The 21,577-nt window shown below is 42.5% G+C and overlaps 1 protein-coding gene across 1 annotated transcript; it reads left to right on the forward strand.

The window, feature by feature from the left end:
• The first annotated feature begins 1,712 nt into the window (after positions 1 to 1,712).
• s100pbp (S100P binding protein) lies at positions 1,713 to 19,767 on the forward strand. The gene is made up of 6 exons (XM_014210556.3): positions 1,713 to 2,544; positions 8,808 to 10,323; positions 12,003 to 12,307; positions 13,394 to 13,494; positions 17,847 to 17,946; positions 18,135 to 19,767. Exons 2-6 carry the CDS (start codon positions 8,878 to 8,880, stop codon positions 18,262 to 18,264), a joined length of 2,082 nt encoding a protein of 693 aa, XP_014066031.1. The 5' UTR covers positions 1,713 to 2,544; positions 8,808 to 8,877; the 3' UTR covers positions 18,265 to 19,767.
• The last annotated feature ends 1,810 nt before the right edge of the window (positions 19,768 to 21,577 follow it).

Below are 21,577 nucleotides of genomic sequence, written 5' to 3' on the forward strand. Positions count from 1 at the left end.
CTGTCGCGACATAATTTTTTCTTGTTGTCCTTTACGCACATAAAACCGTTGGATAGAAAACTGGTTACTGTGAGAGGCTGTTGTTTAAAATTAGATCTAGTCTACACACTAGAGGTTGACACGGGGGTTAACATTAATTCATGCCGCGTCTTGTCCTGGCAAATGTTCCCCCGTACGGTCCTGATCCTGCAACAGTTATATAAACCCGGAACGTTCCTGCCCCATCCCTATAAAATGTACTCTCGGCCCGTCCTCATTTTTAAGCGCAGAATTTCCTAATTTCCTCCATTAGCTGCTAGTCTGTCTGTCCCCGCTCTGCGGCAGCATCGCATTAGAAACCAAGCCTGATTGTAGCAAGCTCGCTAGATAAACTCAGATAAACTCGGGGGGGGTCAACATCAAAAGTAACAGTCAGTATCTGGTCTGGCCACCTGCTGCATTAAGTACTGCAGTGCATCTCCTCCTCATGGACTGCACCAGATTTGCCAGTTCTTGCTGTGAGATGTTGGGGGGGGGGGGGAATGGCCCTAGCCCTCACCCTCCGATCCAACAGGTCCCAGACGTGCTCAATGGGATTGAGATCCGGGCTCTTCGCTGGCCATGGCAGAACACAGACATTCCTGTCTTGATGGAAATCACGAGCAGTATGGCTGGTGGCATTGTCATGCTGGAGGGTCATGTCAGGATGAGCCTGCAGGAAGAGTACCACAGCGTTGAGATTGCCTGCAATGAAAACAAGCTCAGTCCGATGATGCTGTGACACACCGCCCCAGACCATGACGGACCCTCCACCTCCAAATCGATCCCGCTCCAGAGTACAGGCCTCGGTGTAACGCTCATTCCTTCGACGATAAACGCAAATCCGACCATCACCCCTGGTGAGACAAAAACGCGACTCGTCAGTGAAGAGCACTTTTTGTCAGTCCTGTCTGGTCCAGCGACTGTGGGTTTGTGCCCATAGGCGACGTTGTTGCCGGTGATGTCTGGTGAGGACCTGCCTTACAACAGGCCTACAAGCCCTCAGTACAGCCTCTCTTAGCCTATTGCGGACAGTCTGATCACTGATGGAGGGATGTAACTCGGGATGTAACTCGGGTGTTCCTGGTGTAACTCGGGCAATTGTTGTTGCCATCCTGTACCTGTCCCGCAGGTGTGATGTTCGGATGTACCGATCCTGTGGAGGTGTTGTTACACGTGGTCGGCCACTATGAGGACAATCAGCTGTCCGTCCTGTCTCCCTGTAGCGCTGTCTTAGGCATCTCACAGTACGGACATTTCAATTTATTGACCTGGCCACATCTGCAGTTCTCATGCCTCCTTGCAGCGTTCACGCAGATGAACCCTGGGCATCTTTCTTTTGGTGTTTTTCAGAGTAAGTAGAAAGGCCTCTTTGGTGTCCTAAGGTTTCATAACTGTGACCTTAATTGCATACCCTATGTAAGCTGTTTGTGTCTTAATTAACAACCGTTCCACAGGTGCATGTTCATTAATTGTTTATGGTTCATTGAACAAGCATGGAAAACAGTGTTTAAACACTTTACAATGAAGATCTGTGAAGTTATTTAGAATTTTACGAATCATCTTTGAAAGACAGTGTCCTGAAAAAGTGACGTTTCTTTTTTTGCTTAGTTTATGTTCGAGTCGCGTCGGTTACAATTGTAGCTAACCCTGACCGTTTTCGTAACCTTAACCTATTTATTCTAACCTGCCACGTAAATTCTACTAACCTGCTACGAAAAGTCACTTCTGCTAGTCAAAACCGGCAGATGTGCCCTGAGAACAGTCATGGTTTCCACTAATGCGATCCAGCCGCTCTGCTTGTGAGTAGCCATAACAACTGCTCCGTTTGGCTGCTGTGCTGCTCACAGCTCACGAGACAGTTGCCTATACACAGCTAATAACAACATTACGAGATGTAATCAAAGAAGGCAGCCGTTGTATTTACCAGAGCCGGGTGAAATCATGAATAATTGGCGCGTTGAAAACAACTGGGAACTCTGGAAAAATTAGAGCTCCGACTGGGAAAAAAATCGACTTCAACGGTCATCCAACTCGGGGTCTTTCTAGAGCTCTGACTTCCCGATCTGAAGATCACTGACGTCATGATGTAACCTCGTAATTTCAGAGTTCCCAGTTGTTTTGAAACTTGGCAATAGACATGTGTTATTATGTATTTCTCCACGTACATCTGAGGTAAAGTAATGACTGGCTACAACTGGAGCAAGGCGCGAGAGTAAACCAGTTCCTCTGGACTGTCGATATGGCTCTGTCCCGTCCCGAACTTGACTCCCATTCCTGCCCGAATCCCGTGGGACCCCTGTTACCGTGTCAACCTTTAGTACACAAACCTCACTTCGATTGTATCCAAATAAGGATAGATTTCTGGTCCATCTGTCAAATGTACCCTCTAACGTGAAGATGTCACGTGAACTCATTGATCTTCCTTGCGCATGCAGCTACACGCAGGCACCCCGCTAAATTGAGGCGCCAATTACGACAAGTGTTTTTGGCTGTGCAGTGGCTGATTTGACAACAGTACAAGTGGTGAGTTTATGAACATTAGCTACTGTTCAGTTAGCTAGTTATACAACTAACTATCAAACCACACAACCAACTATCAAACTTTTGTTGGACCGATAAACATTTTTCTGATGAGGGGGAAGCGACGTGCTAACGTCGTTAGCTAGCTGTCAGTGTCTTTGTCAACGTTTAACATGCTTTTACAACTTTAACTTACGTAAAACAATAAGATCATTATTGAAGCATGGCACCTTCAAATAACAGTGAAGGAGACGAAATATTCCAACTTGAGCTAGCTAGTCTGGCTCTAAAATGTTTTTGTGTGATGTGTCGTGATGAATCGCATTTCCTAGCGAGCTACAGTAAGTTGGCTAGCTAACGTTAGTAGTAAAATCAATATAATGGTCATTTTTTGAGGTTAGCCAACTGCATGTTTAACAGTATTCAGTAAGTGTGCATTTGTGTTTCTAGAACCGTATCATATCGATAATCTATTCACGTTTAGATGGTGTTCTGGCTGTCAGAGCCAGTCTACCTCTGAAAATAACACAAGGTCCTTAGGCTAACTGTAACGTTCGGCTCCTTAAGAGTACATCTTGGGCTAGGACAGGGTCTGAAGTGCATCTATAACTGGAGAAGCTTCCTAGGGTGGTGCGGCATGCTCCAGGTCATCAGACTGGGCCCAGAGTATGAGAGCGGAACGAGGAATTGCGCGTGACCAATTTGACTGAAGCGTGGAGCGAGTTACCCAAAGGCTTTTTTCATAATATTTTCATAAAGAAACTGACAAAACACACAGGTGCAAAATCAAGGTGACTTACAAGATCAAGAGAGGGAGTGCGGTGATGTAGTGTCCACAACTAAAGAGTCATTGTGGAATCTGAAAAGACACGCCTCCCGAAACATGATGGTGTACTACATGCTAACAGAAAGGAACGAGGTGGGTAGCTAGCTAAGTGTATCATTGTTGCAAATTATTTAGAAACAAAAAATCAGATCGCTTAAAAGTTCAGTTAATTTTCGTTCTATTATCTATACAATAGACTATCATTGATTTTGGTCCAATAGGCCTGATATTACTGATATTACTCTTCCAAGGTGCTTATTGTTTTGATGGGGTTATTTTGCCTAAAAACCTTTTTTAGGCCTACCAATAGAATAATAAAAAATACAAAAAAACTCAGCATTCCTGGCAAGAGTGGCCCGAAGGGTGTTTAGCATCCGCAGTGCCATTGCAAGTACGGAGAGGGTATTCTCCACTGCTGGCCTGCTCTCCAGGCACCATCGCATGAGCCTGAAGCCACAGACTGGCCAAACTCGTGTTTGTGACTAACAGATGCATATCTTTATTCCCAGTCATGTGAAATTCATAGATTATGGCCTAATGAATTTATTCAAATTGACTGATTTCCTATATGAACTGTAACTCAGTAAAGTCTTTGAAATTGTACATTTATATTTTTGTTCAGACTAAATCCAACCGAGCATAAGTTTTGGTGCGTGATTAAAAATAACTATTTTTATTTCTCAACTGATAATTGAAGCGCCTCCCATTCAAATGTAGGTCACAGGCTATCAGTGCATCACCCACTACTTTACAATGTTTGCTGGAGGCAGTATGCATTTTGAAAACATTCATTGTTTGAAACCTGAAAGTTTTATTTAATCTTATGAGGCATGTCCCGAGTGGCGCAGCGGTCTAAGGCACTGCATCTCAGTGCTAGAGGCGTCACTACAGATCCTGGTTCGATCACAGGCTGAATTACAACCGGCTGTTATCGGGAGTCCCGTAGGGCGGCGCACAATTGGCCCAGCGTCGTTCGGGTTAGGGGAAGGTTTGGCCGGGGTAGGCAGTCATTGTAAAATAACTGACATGCCTAGTTAAATAATTGAAGTAAGGTTATTTAAAAAAACAAAGTAGCCTATAGGCCAATGCAGCAGTAGCCCTATAACTTCCGTTGCTCTTTCACGCTGAGGATTGGTGAATATCGATGGAAAGATCTTTCAAATAGCTTACTTTGAGGAACTATAGATTTAATATATCATTCGCAATGGCTGTTAAAAAAATCCACTTTCGTACATTTCCGCGCATCAGGACCGGTACTTCTATATGTGCGCTCCCTCAACATTATCAGGACAGAGAAACCAAACACATCCTCACATGGAGCACTCCAAACAAAAGACAATGAAAAAATATACTAATCTCGTAAATGATGGTTATGAAATAAAGCAGAACTTCTTTCTCACAAGTGTAGCATGTTGAACTCTGAGTAAGAATGGTCAATTACTGTAATTAATACATGCATTAACATACATTTTTTTTACCAAATGATGGGCATTAACGCTACATTTGCTACCCGTGACATACAGTACCAGTCAAAAGTTTGGACACCTACCCCCCCCCCCCCCCCCCCCCCCCTCAGCAGTCTACACACTACCCCATAATGACAAAGCAAAAACTGGTTTTTAGGGACTCCCGGGTGGCGCAGTGGTCTAAGGCACTGCATCGCAGCTAGCTGTGCCACCAGAGATTCTGGGTTCAAGCCCAGGCTCTGTCGCATCCGGCTGCGACCGGGAGGCCCAGAGGGCGGCGCACAATTGGCCCAGCGTCGTCCGGGTTAGGGAGGGTTTGGCCGGCAGGGATATCCTTGTCTCATCGCGCACTAGCAACTCCTGTGGCGGGCCGGGCGCAGTGCACGCTGACCAGGTCGCTAGGTGTACGGTGTTTCCTCCGACACATTGGTGTGGCTGGCTTCCGGGTTGGATGTGCATTGTCTAAAGAAGCAGTGCGGCTTGGTTGGTTTGTGTTTCGACCTTCGCCTCTCCCGAGTCCGTATGGGTGTTGCAGCGATGAGACAAGACAGTTGGATACCACGAAATTGGGGAGGGGAAAAAAACACAGGTTTTTAGAATTGTGTGCATTTTAATTTTTTTTAACAAAAACGGAAATATCACATTTACATAATTCATATTCAGTACTTTCTTGAAGCACCTTTGGCAGCGATTACAGCCTCGAGTCTTCTTGGGTATTACGCTACAAGCTTGGCACACCTGTATTTGGGGAGTTTCTCCCATTCCTCTCTGCAGATCCTCTCAAGCTCAGCTATTTTCAGGTCTCTCCAGAGATGTTCGATCTGGTTCAAGTCCGGGCTCTGGCTGGGCCACTCAAGGACATTCAGAGACTTGTCCCGAAGCCACTCCTGCATTGTCTTGGCTGTGTGCTTTGGGTCGTTGTCCTGTTGGAAGGTGAACCTTCGCCCCAGTCTGAGGTCCTGAGTGATCTGGAGCAGGTTTTCATCAAGGATTTCTCTACTTTGCTCTGTTCATCTTTGCCTCGATCCTGACTAGTCTCCCAGACCCTGCCGCTGAAAAACATCCCCACAGCATGATGCTACCACCACCATGCTTCACCGTAGGGATGGTGCCAGGTTTCCTCCAGACGTGACGCTTGGCATTCAATGCTGCAGACATTTTTTGGTACCCTTTCCCAGATCTGTGCCTTGACACAATTCTGTCTCGGAGCTCTATGGACAATTCCTTCAACCTCACAGGTGGACTCCAAGTTTTAGAAACTAGAGGTCGACCGGTTATGATTTTTCAATGCCGATACCGATTATTGGAGGACCAAAGAAGCCGATACCGATTAATCAGCCATTTTTTTATTTTATTTTTTTTTAACGTTTTTTTTTTTAATAATGACAATTACAACAATACTGAAGGAACACTTATTTTAACTTAATATAATATATAAATAAAATCAATTTAGCCTCATAAATAATGAAAAATGTTCAATTTGGTTTAAATAATGCAAAAACAAAGTGTTGGCACATATTGCACATTTACTTTCTTCTCCATGTAAAAAAGCTAACGTTTAAGTTCCTTGCTCAGAACATGAGAACATATGAAAGCTGGTGGTTCCTTTTAACAGGAGTCTTCAATATTCCCAGGTAAGATGTTTTAGGTTGTAGTTATTATAGGAATAGGACTATTTCTCTCTATAGGACTATTTCTCTCTATACGATTTGTATTTCATATACCTTTGACTATTGGATGTTCTTATAGGCACTTTAGTATTGCCAGTGTAACAGTATAGCTTCTGTCCCTCTCCTCGCTCCTACCTGGGCTCGAACCAGGAACACATCGACAGCAGCCACCCTCGAAAGCAGCGTTACCCATGTAGAGGAAGGGGAACAACTACTCCAACTCTCAGAGCGAGTGACGTTTGAAACACTATTAGCGCGCACCCGGGTTAACTAGCTAGCCATTTCACATCGGTTACACCAGCCTAATCTTGGGAGTTGACAGGCTTGAAGTCATAAACAGTGCAATGCATTGCGAAGGGCTGCTGGCAAAACGCAGTAAAGTGCTATTTTGAATGAATGCTTACGAGCCTGCTGCTGCCTACCATCGCTCAGTCAGACTGCTCTATCAAATCATAGACTTAATTATAACATAATAACACACAGAAATACGAGCCTTAGGTCATTAATATGGTCGAATCCGGAAACTATCATCTCAAACAAAACGTTATACCTGTTACATTGCACAACCTTCAGTGTTATGTCATAATTATGTAAAATTCTGGCAAATTAGTTCGCAACGAGCCAGGCAGCCCAAACTGTTGCATATACCCTGACTGCGTGCAATGAACGCAAAATGACACAATTTCATCTGGTTAATATTGCCTGCTAACCTGGATTTCTTTTAGCTAAATATGCAGGTTTAAAAATATATACTTCAGTGTATTGATTTTAAGAATGGCATTGATGTTTATGGTTGGAGCAAAGTGTACCTAAGCGATTATATGCAACGCAGGACAGGCTAGATAAACTAGTAATATCATCAACCATGTGTAGTTAACTAGTGATTATGATTGATTGTTTTTTATAAGATAAGTTTAATGCTAGCTAGCAACTTACCTTGGCTTCTTACTGCATTCGCGTAACAGGCAGGCTCCTCGTGGAGTGCAACGTAAAGCAGGTGGTTAGAGCGTTGGACTAGTTAACCGTAAGGTTGCAAGATTGAATCCCTGAGCTGACAAGGTAAAAATCTGTCGTTCTGCCCCTGAACAAGGCAGTTAACCCACCGCTCCTAAGCCGTCATTGAAAATAAGAATGTGTTCTTAACTGACTTGCCTAGTTAAGTAAAGGTCTAAAAAATAAATAATAATAATAAAAAATAATAATAATAAAATTTTTAAAAATCGGCCAAATCGGCGTCCAAAAATACCGATTTCCAATTGTTATGAAAACTTGAAATCGGCCCAAATGAATGGGCTATTCCGATTAATCGGTCGACTTCTATTGGAAACATCTCAAGGATGATCAATGGAAACCGGATATACCTGAGCTCAATTTCGAGTCTTATAGCAAAGGGTATGTAAATAAGGTATTTCTGTTTTTATTTTTAATGCAATTGCAAAATTTCTAAACCTGTTTTCGCTTTGTCATTATGGTGTATTGTGTGTAGATTGGTGACAAAGTTTAAAAATTATAATTTTTTGGATTAAGGCTGTAACGTAACAATGTGGGAAAAGTCAAGGAGTCGGAATACTTTCCGAAGGCACTGTGTATGTATGTATGTATGTATGTATGTATGTATATACATATATATGTATGTGTATATATATAATATATATGTGTATATATATGTGTGTGTGTATATATGTTACTACTCGACTAAAACAATCTCGGTCAACCAATAGCCTAACAACCAAACAATCGACCAGTCGACTAGCTGGGGTCAGCCCTAATTCTTTGGCTATGGTGGATATTCCTGCAGTCAGCATGCCAATTGCACACTCCCTCAACTTGAAACATCTGACAATGTGTTGCGTGACACAACTAAACATTTTAGAGTGGCCTTTTATTGTCCCCAGGACAAGGTGCACCTGTGTAATGATCATGCATTTTAATCAGCTTCTTGATATGCCTCACCTGTCAGGTTGATGGATTATCTTGACAAAGGAGAAATAATCACTAACAGGGATGTAAATACATTTGTGCTTAGAATTTGAGAGAGAAAAAAGCTTCTTGTGCGGATGGAACATTTCTGGGATCTTTAATTTCAGCTCCAGAAACATGGGACTAACACTTTACATGTTGCGTTTTATGTTTTTGTTGTTTTTACCAAGTGTACAGGACGTGAGTCTTATTCTGAAGGATTCCAAAAATCTGTGATCCAGAAGTGCTTAGTTATTCTTTCCTGCTTCACAACTGTAGCTCAGGGAGGGTCTGAATTGGAATTGAAGTGAAATAGTTGTAGATATCTTTTTTTTCTACCCTTAGGAAACGTTCTAGAAGAGTTGCTGATCCTGGTATCTGTTTAGCCCCAGCTGGTTGACCACTATCAGGGGCAATGGAGAGGCCTAACCAGCCTCTGAAGACAATATTTAATAGGCTAAGTAGTGCAAAACCAAGAGGAGATAAGAGTTTTGGGCACTTGAGACCACTCTCTGTTTATTCTAGAATGATAACTTGTGAAAACGGTAGGGTTAGTCCTAGCGGCACTAACCAGTCATGGAATTCGTCCAATCCATTCTGCAACTTGAAAATAGAGATTGTGAACAACAATGCCCCTACAAGACACAAGAGGCGATTGGATGACTCCTGCCTTGATGACACATATGAAACTACATACAAAAAGCCCTGCAGTAGTCCTAAGGCAATCTCCCCAGACCTGGCTTGTGTTGTAGTTTCATCTAACACCCTTCCAAATGTAGCCACTGTCTCCCCTACCACTGACCTCCAAAAAGTGCCATCTAGTGTTGAAAATACAGTCAAAGATGAAGGTACATCAGAAGCTGTGATATGTGTGCCAAACTCTGATCATATCCAGTGTGGCCAAGCAGTAGAGGCTGGAAGTAGACACGGTGGTGCTGCAGCTCCAGGCGGCCCAGTATCAAACGAGTCTGAGGCCTGGTCTGAGACCATAGGCCATGAGCCTGAGAAAGTCTTGATGGACCTTGGTCCTGTTTTTAACTTTGACGTTGATGACATCATGTGCCTGAGCCCCAGTGACAAGGGGAGCGATGAGGGCATTGAAGCCTTTGTCGATAGCTGTAACAGTTTTTACGACGACCGCACCCGTAACCCCAGTGACAGCGACACCCAGCAAACTAAACCTTTCTTAACTCATAGTCCAACACAGGACCAGGTTTCAGGGGAGAGATATGACGTCGGAGAGAGGGAGGAGGGGAAAGGAGAGGAGATGGTGGGAGAAAGGGAAAAAGAGGGCAATGAGGAGATAAAACATCAGGAGGAAGAGGAGGTTGTGAGCATTGAGGGTTTTTTCTCCAGGTCCTACCTTGAGGCACTTAAAGCAGGAAAGGACGTGTCTCAGGCTGTGACACCCCTGCAGCCCCGCATCTCGTCCAGCCTTTTGTTTAGGGGGAGGGAGGTGATGCAGAGGCTGCAGATGGCTGTGTCAGATGAGGGAGAGCCTCCATGTCCTCCAGGGTTCCCTGATCCCAATGGGGGCCAGGCTGTTGTTTGCCAGCTGCACTACTCTTTCACTTCGGAGGATCTAGCTTATGGGTTATATGGGGCACCTCTGGTCCCAGTGGAGGGTGCAGATGAGGGCTTGGAGGGTACGGCAGAGGGCGATTGGAGTATCGGCGCCCCCATACTGGAGTCCTCATTGTGTCACATTGCCCCAGTGGAGTTCAATGCTGGTTGTGAGGGAAATGTGGTGGAGGGGGGGGGAGGTGGGCTTGATTCAGTTCAGGAGTGCCAGGTCACACTCCTGGCCGACGAGGTAACCGTGGACACCAGCTACGAGAACACCTTACCTCTCCAAGTCCAGGTAAGCGGTCCAAACACTTACTACTTTTTGTTTTCTTAATGTAGCTGTGTGATTTAACCTCTTACATCTAGACGTTCCGCTAGCGGAACACCGCTCCAATATCCAATGATAGGGCGTGGCGCGAAATACAAACTCCTCGAAAATCCGAAAACTTCCATTTTTCAAACATATGACTATTTTACACCATTTTAAAGACAACACTCTTCTTTATCTAACCGCACTGTCCGATTTCAAAAAGGCTTTACAACGAAAGCAAAACATTAGATTATGTCAGGAGAGTACCCAGCCAGAAATAATCAGACACCCATTTTTCAAGCTAGCATATGTCACCAAAACCACAGCTAAATGCAGCACTAACCTTTGATGATCTTCATCAGATGACACTCCTAGGACATTATGTTATACAATACATGCATGTTTTGTTCAATCAAGTTCATATTTATATAAAAAAACAGCTTTTTACATTAGCATGTGACGTTCAGAACTAGCATTCCCACCTAACACTTCCAGTGAATTTACTAAATTACTCACGATAAACGTTCACAAAAAACATAACAATTATTTTAAGAATTATAGATACAGAACTCCTTTATGCAATCGCGGTGTCCGATTTTAAAATAGCTTTTTGGTGAAAGCACATTTTGCAATATTCTGAGTAGATAGCCCGGCCATCACAGGCTAGCTATTTTGACACCCACCAAGTTTGGTACTCACCAAACTCAGATTTACTATAAGAAAAATTGGATTACCTTTGCTGTTCTTCGTCAGAATGCACTCCCAGGACTTCTACTTCAACAACAAATGTTGGTTTGGTTCCAAATAATCCATAGTTATATCCAAATAGCGGCGTTTTGTTCGTGCGTTCAAGACACTATCCGAAGGGTAAATAAGGGTGACGCGCCGGCGCGTTTCGTGACAAACAATTTCAAAATATTCCATTACCGTACTTCGAAGCATGTCAAACGCTGTTTAAAATCTATTTTTATGCGATTTTTCTCGTAAAATAGCGATAATATTCCGACCGGGAGTCGTTGTTTTCGTTCAAAGACTGAAAATGTAAAATGGCCTCTTCACGTGCACGCGCGCACCCATCTCATTGTACTCAGATCGACCACTATCCAAATGCGCTGTTTTTTAGCCAGAGACTGCAGAGTCATCATTCAACGTTCTGGCGCCTTCTGAGAGCCTATGGGAGCCTTAGAACGTGTCACGTTACAGCAGAGATCGTCTGTTTTGGATAGAGATGACAAAGAAGGCCAAGAAATGGTCAGACAGGGTACTTCCTGTACAGAATCTTCTCAGGTTTTGGCCTGCCATTTGAGTTCTGTTATACTCACAGACACCATTCAAACAGTTTTAGAAACTTTGGAGTATTTTCTATCCAAAGCTACTAATTATATGCATATTCTAGTTTCTGGGCAGGAGTAATAACCAGATTAAATCGGGTACGTTTTTTTATCCGGCCGTGAAAATACTGCCCCCTATCCATAACAAGTTAACTAATCATATTTCATCATTAACACATTTTTACTGTATTTTGTGTCCATATAGCCATATTTAGAAATGTATTTGTTTTGCCTGCATCAACTGTTAGGATAGCTTAGATTTGGTTGTGACTGTATAGTGCTAGTGTGGATATCTCTGGTCATATTGCTGTAAGACCTTTCTGCTGTATCCAGGTGAGGTCAGTGGTGGTGGTTCCCAGCGTGCAGCAGAGCAGCAGCAGAAAACCCGCAATGCCGCCTGAGCAGAAAGTGTCTGAGATCAGATCTGTGCAGAAACCTTTTCCGGAGAAGAATGTTGTCAAGACAACAACAAGACCTGTCCAGAAACCTTCACCTGGACAGAACATTATCAAGAACACAATTGTCCATAAACCTTCGCCTGGGCAGAAAGTGAAGAAGATTAAACCTGTCCAGGCAGCTTCAACTTCATCTGACCAGAAAGTGGTCAATACAAGACCTGTCCAGAAAACTGCACCAAGGTACATTTCAGAGTCCTTGATGTTTTCTAAATCTCTTACAGGGAGCAATTTGATGATTTTCCTCCCTAACTGGCAGGGCCTAAAATTAGCACCTGCCAAATGCGGGCAGATTTTTGCATTGGCTGTAAGATGTCTATTTCACCAGCCTTGTTGGCGGGTAGTCAGGGCTCCACAGTGCTAGCATTTCACTTGCATTTATGACTTAAAATAGTATGATTTATAGCAAAATAAATGCATCAGTAATATTTCTGCCATTTTTTGTTTCGTAGTTGGTAAATGAATCGCACAAAGTCAAAGAACTATTAATCCTATAGCCTATCCCACCTCGCGCAGCAACATTGCCTGGTTGGGGGCTGTGCTGATGTGAAGTGCTGAGTGAAAGTTGAATTTTTAGAAGCGCTACGCATAGGCATAACGATAGTTGACTGAAGTGAGACTGTCCTTGTGTTTCATGGCTATTTACTTTGTTTTGTTCACAAGCTAGGTTGTTTTTCAATGTTTGAGTTTCAACTGCTAGGGAAGAGAAGGCGTGGCTACTAGTCAGACTCAATCTCACAGGCACAAACATGACTCAACTGGCATTACCACAGTAACCTCCCGCCCTGAAAGGGGCAGGTGAACATTTGTCTCATCTGATATTTTGGTTTAAAGACTTGGTCACAAAAAATGAAATTAAACACTATACCTCATTTACATCTTACTAGTAATACAATTATTGGTTTAGAAACATGACAAAGGATGCTCATCCCTTCTTTTTGTTGGTGTAATTCTAAATCTGAGTGGTGGGTACATTTTAAAATCTACGCCATAGTGGCTGTTGGACCAAAAAGTGAGCTTCAGGCCCTGCTGACTGGTATTATTTCCAGAGAGACTGGTTTATTTTTCTTCTCTGAATGTAGACAGACAGTCTGGTTATTCTCCCACTCAACCACTTCACAAATGCATCTTTATTTAATCAATGCTTTTGCATGACTTGAATGGTCAAAGCATTACTTATTCAATTCTGTCAGATCTCAGGTCTTGTGAGAGTGGAAGGAAGCAGAATAGATTTCTTGAGTGTTTGAATTGGGTGGATGTCTTTTCCAGGCCGGTGGTCTATGACAGGGAGGAGGACTGGCAGCGTGAGAAGTGGCTCTATGTGGACTCAGTCACCAGACACATAAGGGAGAACATTGGTGCAGGAGAAGGTAAGAGGTGTATCTCATTATTTGGGATGTTGGGGGCCTGGTGCTAACCGGGTGCTTCAATTGGTGAATTTAGTGAAATGTTCTTGTTTTCCCAACAAATAAGTTATTTAGACTAATTTCTCGTTCTCTTGAAGTCTATGTATCGCCCCAAAACCTTACCCCATTTCCACACCAAGTCCTTATCTTATGTTGTCGTGAATCCTCTGTGGTTGGCTGTAATAATGTGTAAGGCTTTGTGTGAAATCCCGTTCTAAGTCGGACTTAATTCATGCCAGTCCTAATAACCTTGAATCCTAACCTACCTATGATTTTTGCTGTGCAGCGCATAAAGGGAAAGTCCAGTCATTTAGAAATATTAGGATATATATATATATATATATATATATAGATATAGATATAGATATAGATATATATATATGTGTATGTATATATGTATGTGTATATGGAAATTGCACATTTATGTAAGTATTCAGACCCTTTACTCAGTACTTTGTTGAAGCTCCTTTGGCAGCAATTACAACCTCTAGTATTCTTGGGTATGACGCTACAAGCTTGGCACACTTGTATTTGGGGAGTTTCTCCCATTCGTCTCTGCAGATCCTCTCAAGTTCTGTCAGGTTGGATGGGGAGCGTCGCTGCACAGCTGTTTTCAGGTCTCTCCAGAAATGTTTGATCGGGTTCAAGTCCGGGCTCTGGCTGGGCCACTCAAGGACATTCAAAGACTTATCAAATTTGATTTGTCACATGCGCCGAATGCACAATGCTTACTTACAAGCCCTTAACCAACAGTGCAGTTCAAATCAAATGTATTTATATAGCCCTTCTTACATCAGCTGATATCTCAAAGTGCTGTACAGAAACCCAGCCTAAAACCCCAAACAGCAAGCAATGCAGGTGTAGAAGCACGGTGGCTAGGAAAAACTCCCTAGAAAGGCCATAACCTAGGAAGAAACCTAGAGAGGAACCAGGCTATGAGGGGTGGCCAGTCCTCTTCTGGCTGTGCCGGGTGGAGATTATAACAGCACATGGCCTAGATGTTCAAATGTTCATAAATGACCAGCATGGTCAAATAATAATAATAATCATAGTAGTTGTCGAGGGTGCAACAAGTCAGTAACACAAGAGTAAGTGTCAGTTGGCTTTTTCATAGCCGATCTTTGAGAGTATCTCTACCGCTCCTGCTTTCTCTAGAGAGTTGAAAACAGCAGGTCTAGGACAGGTAGCACATCCGGTGAATAGGTCAGGGTTCCAGCAGGTCTGGGACAGGTAGCACGTCCGGTGAACAGGTCAGGGTTCCATAGCTGCAGGCAGAGCAGTTGGAACTGGAGCAGCAGCACGGCCAGGTGAACTGGGGACAGCAAGGAGTCATCAAGCCAGGTAGTCCTGAGGCATGGTCCTAGGGCTCCCGAGAAAGAGAGAGAGAATTAGAGGGAGCATATTTAAATTCACACAGGACACCGGAAAAGACAAGAGAAATACTCCAGATGTGACAGACTGACCCTAGCCCCCCGACACATAAACTACTGCAGCATAAATACTGGAGGCTGAGACAGGAGGGGTCAGGAGACACTGTGGCCCCATCCGATGAAACCCCCGGACAGGGCCAAACAGGTAGTATATAACCCCACCCACTTTGCCAAAGCACAGCCTCCACACCACTGGAGGGATATCTCCAACCACCAACATACCATCCCGGGACAAGGCCGAGTATAGCCCACAAAGATCTCCGCCACGGCACAGCCCAAGGGGGGGCGCCAACCCAGACAGGAAGACCACGTCAGTGACTCAACCCACTCAAGTGACGCACCCCTCCCAGGGACGGCATGGAAGTACACCAGATGCCAGTGACTCAGCCCCCTAGTTCAAGAAATAGTTACTTTTATTTTATTTAGTTAAGAAAATATTAACAGAAGAATTACATAACAATAACGAGGCTATGTACAGGGGCCCGGTACCGAGTAAATGTGCGGGGGTACAGGTTAGTCGAGGTGATTTGTGTTAACTCGAAATGACACAACAACAAGGTTCCAGTTTAACAAAATTTACAATACCGTATGAACACACTACAAGGTAGCCATTGCACTCTAGGCTAAGTTCATCAACGAACAGACTTCCTGTGCAGGCGCACTCTTGACTGAGTGATAGCCCCGTAATAACAGAAATATAGGGATACTTAAAACATGAACTTAACAATTGGTACATGTACACTACCGGTCAAATGTTTTAGAACACCTACTCATGCAAGGGTTTTTCTTTTCTCTAGAATAATAGTGAAGACATCAAGACTATGAAACAACACATATGGAATCATGTAGTAACCAAAAACAAATCAAAATTTATTTTCTATTTGAGATTCTTCAAATAGCCACCCTTTTCCTTGACAGCTTTGCACGCTCTTGGCATTCTCTCAACCAGCTTCACCTGGAATCCTTTTCCAACAGTCTTGAATGAGTTCCCACATATGCTGAGCACTTGTTGGCTGCTTTTCCTTCACTCTGCAGTCTGACTCATCCCAAACCATCTCAATTTGGTTGAGGTCAGGGGATTGTGGGACGCAGCACTCCATCACTCTCCTTGGTGAAATAGCCCTTACACAACCTGGAGATGTCATTGTCCTGTTGAAAAACAACTGATAGTCCCGTTAAGCCCAAACCAGATGGGATGGTGTATCGCTGCAGAATGCTGTGATAACCATGCTGATTAAGTGTGCCTTGAATTCTAAATAAATCAAACAGTGCCACCAGCAAAGCACACGCACACCATAACACCACCTCCTCCATGCTTTACGGTGGGAAATACACATGTGGAGATCATCCGTTCACCCACACCGCGTCTCACAAAGACATGGCGGTTGGAACCAAAAATCTCCAATTTGGACTCTAGACCAAAGGACAAGTTTCCACCAGTCTAATGTCCATTGCTTGTGTTTTTTGGCCCAAGCAAGTCTCTTCTTCTTATTGGTGTCCTTTGGTAGTGGCTTCTTTGCAGCAATTCTACCATGAAGGCCTGACTCTATGTCCAAGAGGCCTTTAAACAGCTTCTACCCTCAAGCCATAAGACTCCTGAACATCTAGTCAAATGGCTACCCAGACTATTAGCATTGCCCCTCTCTCCACACCACTGCCTGTTGTCATCTATGTATAGTCACTTTAATTAACTCTACCTACATGTACATACTTCCTCAACTAACCGGTGCCCCGGCACATTGACTCTGTACCGGCACCCCCCTTTATATATTGTTATTTTTTTACTGCTTGCTGCTCTTTAATTACTTGTTACTTTTATCTCTTATTCTTATCTGTATTTTTTGAAACTGCACTTTCAGTTAGGGGCTCGTAAGTAAGCATTTCACTAAGGTCTACACATGTTGTATTCGGCGCATGTGACTAATAACATTTGATTTGATCACACAGTCTCCTATGAACAGTTGATGTCTGTTACTTGAACTCTGACGCATTTATTTGATTGATTTGGGTGGCTACTTTGAAGAATATAAAATATATTTAGATTAACATTTTTGTTTACTACATCATTCCATGTGTGTTATTTCATCATTTTGATGGCTTCACTATTATTCTACAATGTAGAAAATAGTACAATTTTAAAGAAAAACCCTTGACTGAGTAGGTGTGTCCAAACTTTTGACTGGTACTGTAGGTGGTTCCAAATTAACTAAAGCCAGCCCTGGAACTGACACGCAAGTCAGAAAGCACTTGCACGTCATTGACACGGATTTCCACAAAGTTCCCACTTTGGATTTCCCACTTCAAGCCCAAATATACCATACTTTGACTAAAATTGACCTATTGACTTCAATTGTGCAACATCATGGGTAAGCTCTGGGCATCTCTTTTTTTATTTTTATTTTTTCACTTTTTTTTGCTGGTGTAGGCGCTTAAGCCGTCGCCATGTACTGTACCACACCACACATGTAACACATCTTAAGAGCTGCTTGGGCTAGGATAATCACCTTCACTAGGAAGTTGTCTTGGATTTCCATTTTTCATTGATAGTTTGACTTTTTTTGCAGAAATACAGTTATTAGGACATGCTCACTGACTGGCTAGGTTTTTTTTCTTAATTGTCTTTTGCATCGTTTTTGTTATGAACACCAGCTTAATCTAATATTATTAATTTAAAAAATAATAATGGTAATTTAGCAGACACTTATCTGAAGCCACTTGTTCTAGATTTCTGAATAATGCTTGTAATGATCCTCAAATGGCATTATAATTCCCAGGTTTTCTGTGCCATTGATGCTGTATATTCTTGCTGTCCTGTATCCTCTTCTTCTTCATAGTACTTGTTCAGCTTGTTGTGTGTGTGTGCTACCTGTATGGGTTTGTCTCCAGGGGTGATGACTGAGCTGCTGAACCTGATGAACCATGTGGCCGAACAGGGACCAGGCACCAACGGCAGGCAGTGGCAGCACCCCTCGGATCTCACCCGCAGGTACAGGCATCTACATGTGTGTTTATCTACTGCTGCCCTCTGTAGAGGACATTTCAGTCTTAATTGGAGAATGGATTGCATCTTTTCTAATGCAGTCACATACTCATTTCTGAGTATTGATTTCACTTTAAAACTTTTTTTTTTTTTTTATGTATTTGTATTTATTTTTTCTCAATTTTTTTCATCAGAAATTACCAAAGACGATTTGGAAATGACAGAACAAATTACACTCTGGACGAATGGCAGAACCAGAACTACAGGAACCACCAGCGCTTTGCCAATCTCCCACAGATCTTTGAGAGAAGTCCAGTTCTGTAAACCCAAGCAACAAAGCATCTTCCAGAGGAACATATAGGGCAGTACACTTTTAAATTTGGCAAATGACATCACTCAGGTCATTAGGTGTCTGTGAGATTTGAGCTCTTATATTATAAGCCTAGAACCACGGTTAAAACTTGAATTAATCCTCTACTTCTGCTCTCATCTTTTAAGAATGTCTTTCACTTATTGTTTTTTGTTTGTGAAATTAATTAATTTATCCTCGCTCAAGATTGTGTGTTTATTGTTAGTGTCTTGAAGCCCAGAGATTTTTTTTTCTTTTCATTTTTTTCAATTTGATCTCTGAGACAGTAATATTGTGGATTTGCGTGTGATTAATCTCTTTTCTTGTTATACTTTAATTTAAATTATGTTCCTTTCAGCTTACCTTCCAGTATAATCATAACATTGATGACAGAAAAGGAACAAAAATAACGTAACAGCCAATCGTTTTGCCTGCCTGTCTCTGATCACCATTTCCTAATTGAATTGCTCTATTGCTGCACTTATTCCCTTTTTGTACTGTCACTCCTAGTTTGTGCTAGGCACCTTGTTTGCACAGGCTTCTTTTTTATGTGTGTGTGTTTTAAATAACTGCTTTTTGAATGCTGTGCACATTTCCCTGCCTAAACTCTTATTTGTACAGTTGAATTTCTTCCCCCATACATGTTGCATTCTTGCTGTTGAAGTACAAACAAATAATCCTTGGTTCAGTTGGAACAATTTGAAGGGATAATCAAATCATTACTGATCTACACCATTTCCAAGGTGTGGTGCCATAGGTATTGTTCCAGATGCCCTTCACTTACTGCCTCTGATGGCCTGTCATTTGTTTGTTAGCATATGCCTGAGTATTTGAGGTCATGTTATGGTTGCTTGACGTTTTTGTTCCATCTTAGATTTCTTGTCTAACAAACTGAAGTAAGGGAGTTAGTTTGTCAGATGGATTAGGTCAACTCTTAAAATTCTCTACTTTATCATCTATATTCTGTGCAGCGAAGCAATATGGATTGGCCTTGTATTGATGCTTGTGTTGAAGAGACATCTGTAAACATAATCTAGTGTGGGAATTTGGTGAGAAACCCGATTTGTAGGGATCTGTTGTGTGTGTGGCCTATTTTCTTTGACATTGTGAATCTTGGCACATTTCTTGCACAGGTTTCTGATTTCACATTAAAAGCAGTTGCCTGAAACCCTGTTGAGTGAACTTTTACAAGGATGAATGTCAAGCCCAGTCAGAATACCATATGAGTGCACTCGATGACTGAGGAGATATTGCATGTGGCTCACTGATGCTAATAAAATAGAGGTTTCATTTATAAGAAAAAATAAATGGAGCACTTAGGCAGTTTACAATAAAGACGACGGAATTGCAGGGCAGCCTACCTATGACCATTTCAATATGAACTACCCCATCTAAGCTTGCTTAAAGTAAATTATTATCTTTTAGATTGTCATAATCATATAATACGCTAATTCAACCTCTGATTTAAGCTTATTGCTAACGGCTAAATGGCATATGTGGATATGGTAGGTCGTCATTGTAAATAAGAATTTGTTCTGAACTGACTTGCCTAGTTAAATAAAAAATGCATTAAAATATGAACACTAAGCCCAAGTTCATCCCTTTCAATTACCATTGTTGGAATCCTGGAAGAAAAATATTTGACATGGTCCATTGGTACTGTAGTATTTTGAATCCAGCTGTGAGAAAAGGAGCAAACTAACTTTATTTAAAAATGTTAAATCACTTTTATTTTATTAACCGTACACAAGTAAGCATACACCATAATCCACATTATAGAAATTGTGTAACCTTGTGCATAATCGTAGAACCATGCAATCCCTCATTAAAGAGCAACATGCACTTTCTGATTTGGCCTTGTTTTAGATTCGGTTCATAAAGAAATGCTAGATGCTGTGACTGAATTCAAATGTGAGTTGGTTTCTGGGTGCGGTTTGATGTGGGTGTCTTGTGTGTTCGGAGGTGGGAAGAGTTAGCCAAATTAGTTAGCCAATTAGCTTCAGCTGGCTGGTGTGCAACTGGCAAAATTGGTTGGACTTTGGATAGCCTATCTCCAGGGCTAGTTAGGGACCGTCAATTAATTACACAATGAAAATGAGATCATTCTTAGTTTTCATTAAATGCTTTCAATATTTGTATATACATTTATACAATTTATAGTTTGGTTTGAGTCTTAAATTTGGAGCTACAGTACCAGTCAAAAGTTTTGACACCTACTCATTCCAGGATTTTTCTTTATTTTTACTATTTTCTACATTTGTAGAATAATAGTGACGACATAACTATGAAGTAACACATGGAATCATGTAGTAACCAAAAAAGTGTGAAACAAATAAAAATACATTTGAGATTCTTCAAAGTAGCCACCCTTTGCCTTGATGACAGCTTTGCACACTTGGCATTCTCTCAATCAAATCACATTTTATTAATCACATGCGCCGAATACAACAGTGAAATGCTTACTTACGAGCCCCTAACCGACAGTGCAGTTTCAAAAAATAAGAATAAGAGATAAAAGTAACAAGTAATTAAAGAGCAGCAGTAAAAAATAACAATATATACAGGGGGGTGCCAGTTAGTTGAGGTAGTATGTACATGTAGTTAGAGTTAATTAAAGTGACTATGCATAGATGACAACAGACAGTGGTGTGGTGGTGGTGGTGGGGGGGGGGGGGGGGGGGGGGCAATGCGAGTAGCCATTTGACAAGATGTTCAGGAGTCTTATGGCTTGGGGGTAGAAGCTGTTTAGAAGCCTCTTGGACCTAGACTTGACGCTCCGGTACAGCTTGCCATGTGGTAGCCGAGAGAACAGTCTATGACTAGGGTGGCTGGAGTCTTTGACAATTTTTAGGGCCTTCCTCTGACACCGCCTGGAATAGAGGTCCTGGATGGCAGGAAGCTTGGCCCCAGTGATTTACTGGGCCGTTCGCACTATCCTCTAGTGCCTTGCAGTCAAAGGCCGAGCAGTTGCCATACCAGGCAGTGATGCAACCAGTCAGGATGTTCTCGATGGTGCAGCTGTAGAACCTTTCTGAGGATCTGAGGACCCATGCCAAATCTTTTCAGTCTCCTGAGGGGGAATGGGTTTTGTCGTGCCCGCTTCACAACTGTCATGGTGTGCTTGGACCTTGTTAGTTTGTTGGTGATGTGGACACCAAGGAACTTGAAGCTCTCAACCTGCTCCACTGCAGCCCCGTCGATGAGAATGGGGGCGTGCTCGGCCCTATTTTTCCTGTAGTCCACAATCATCTCCTTTTGTCTTGATCACGTTGAGGGAGAGGTGGTAGT

Source organism: Salmo salar, chromosome 09 (assembly GCF_965601325.2).
Source record: "Salmo salar chromosome 09, fSalSal1, whole genome shotgun sequence".
NCBI classification, from domain to species: Eukaryota; Metazoa; Chordata; class Actinopteri; order Salmoniformes; family Salmonidae; genus Salmo; species Salmo salar.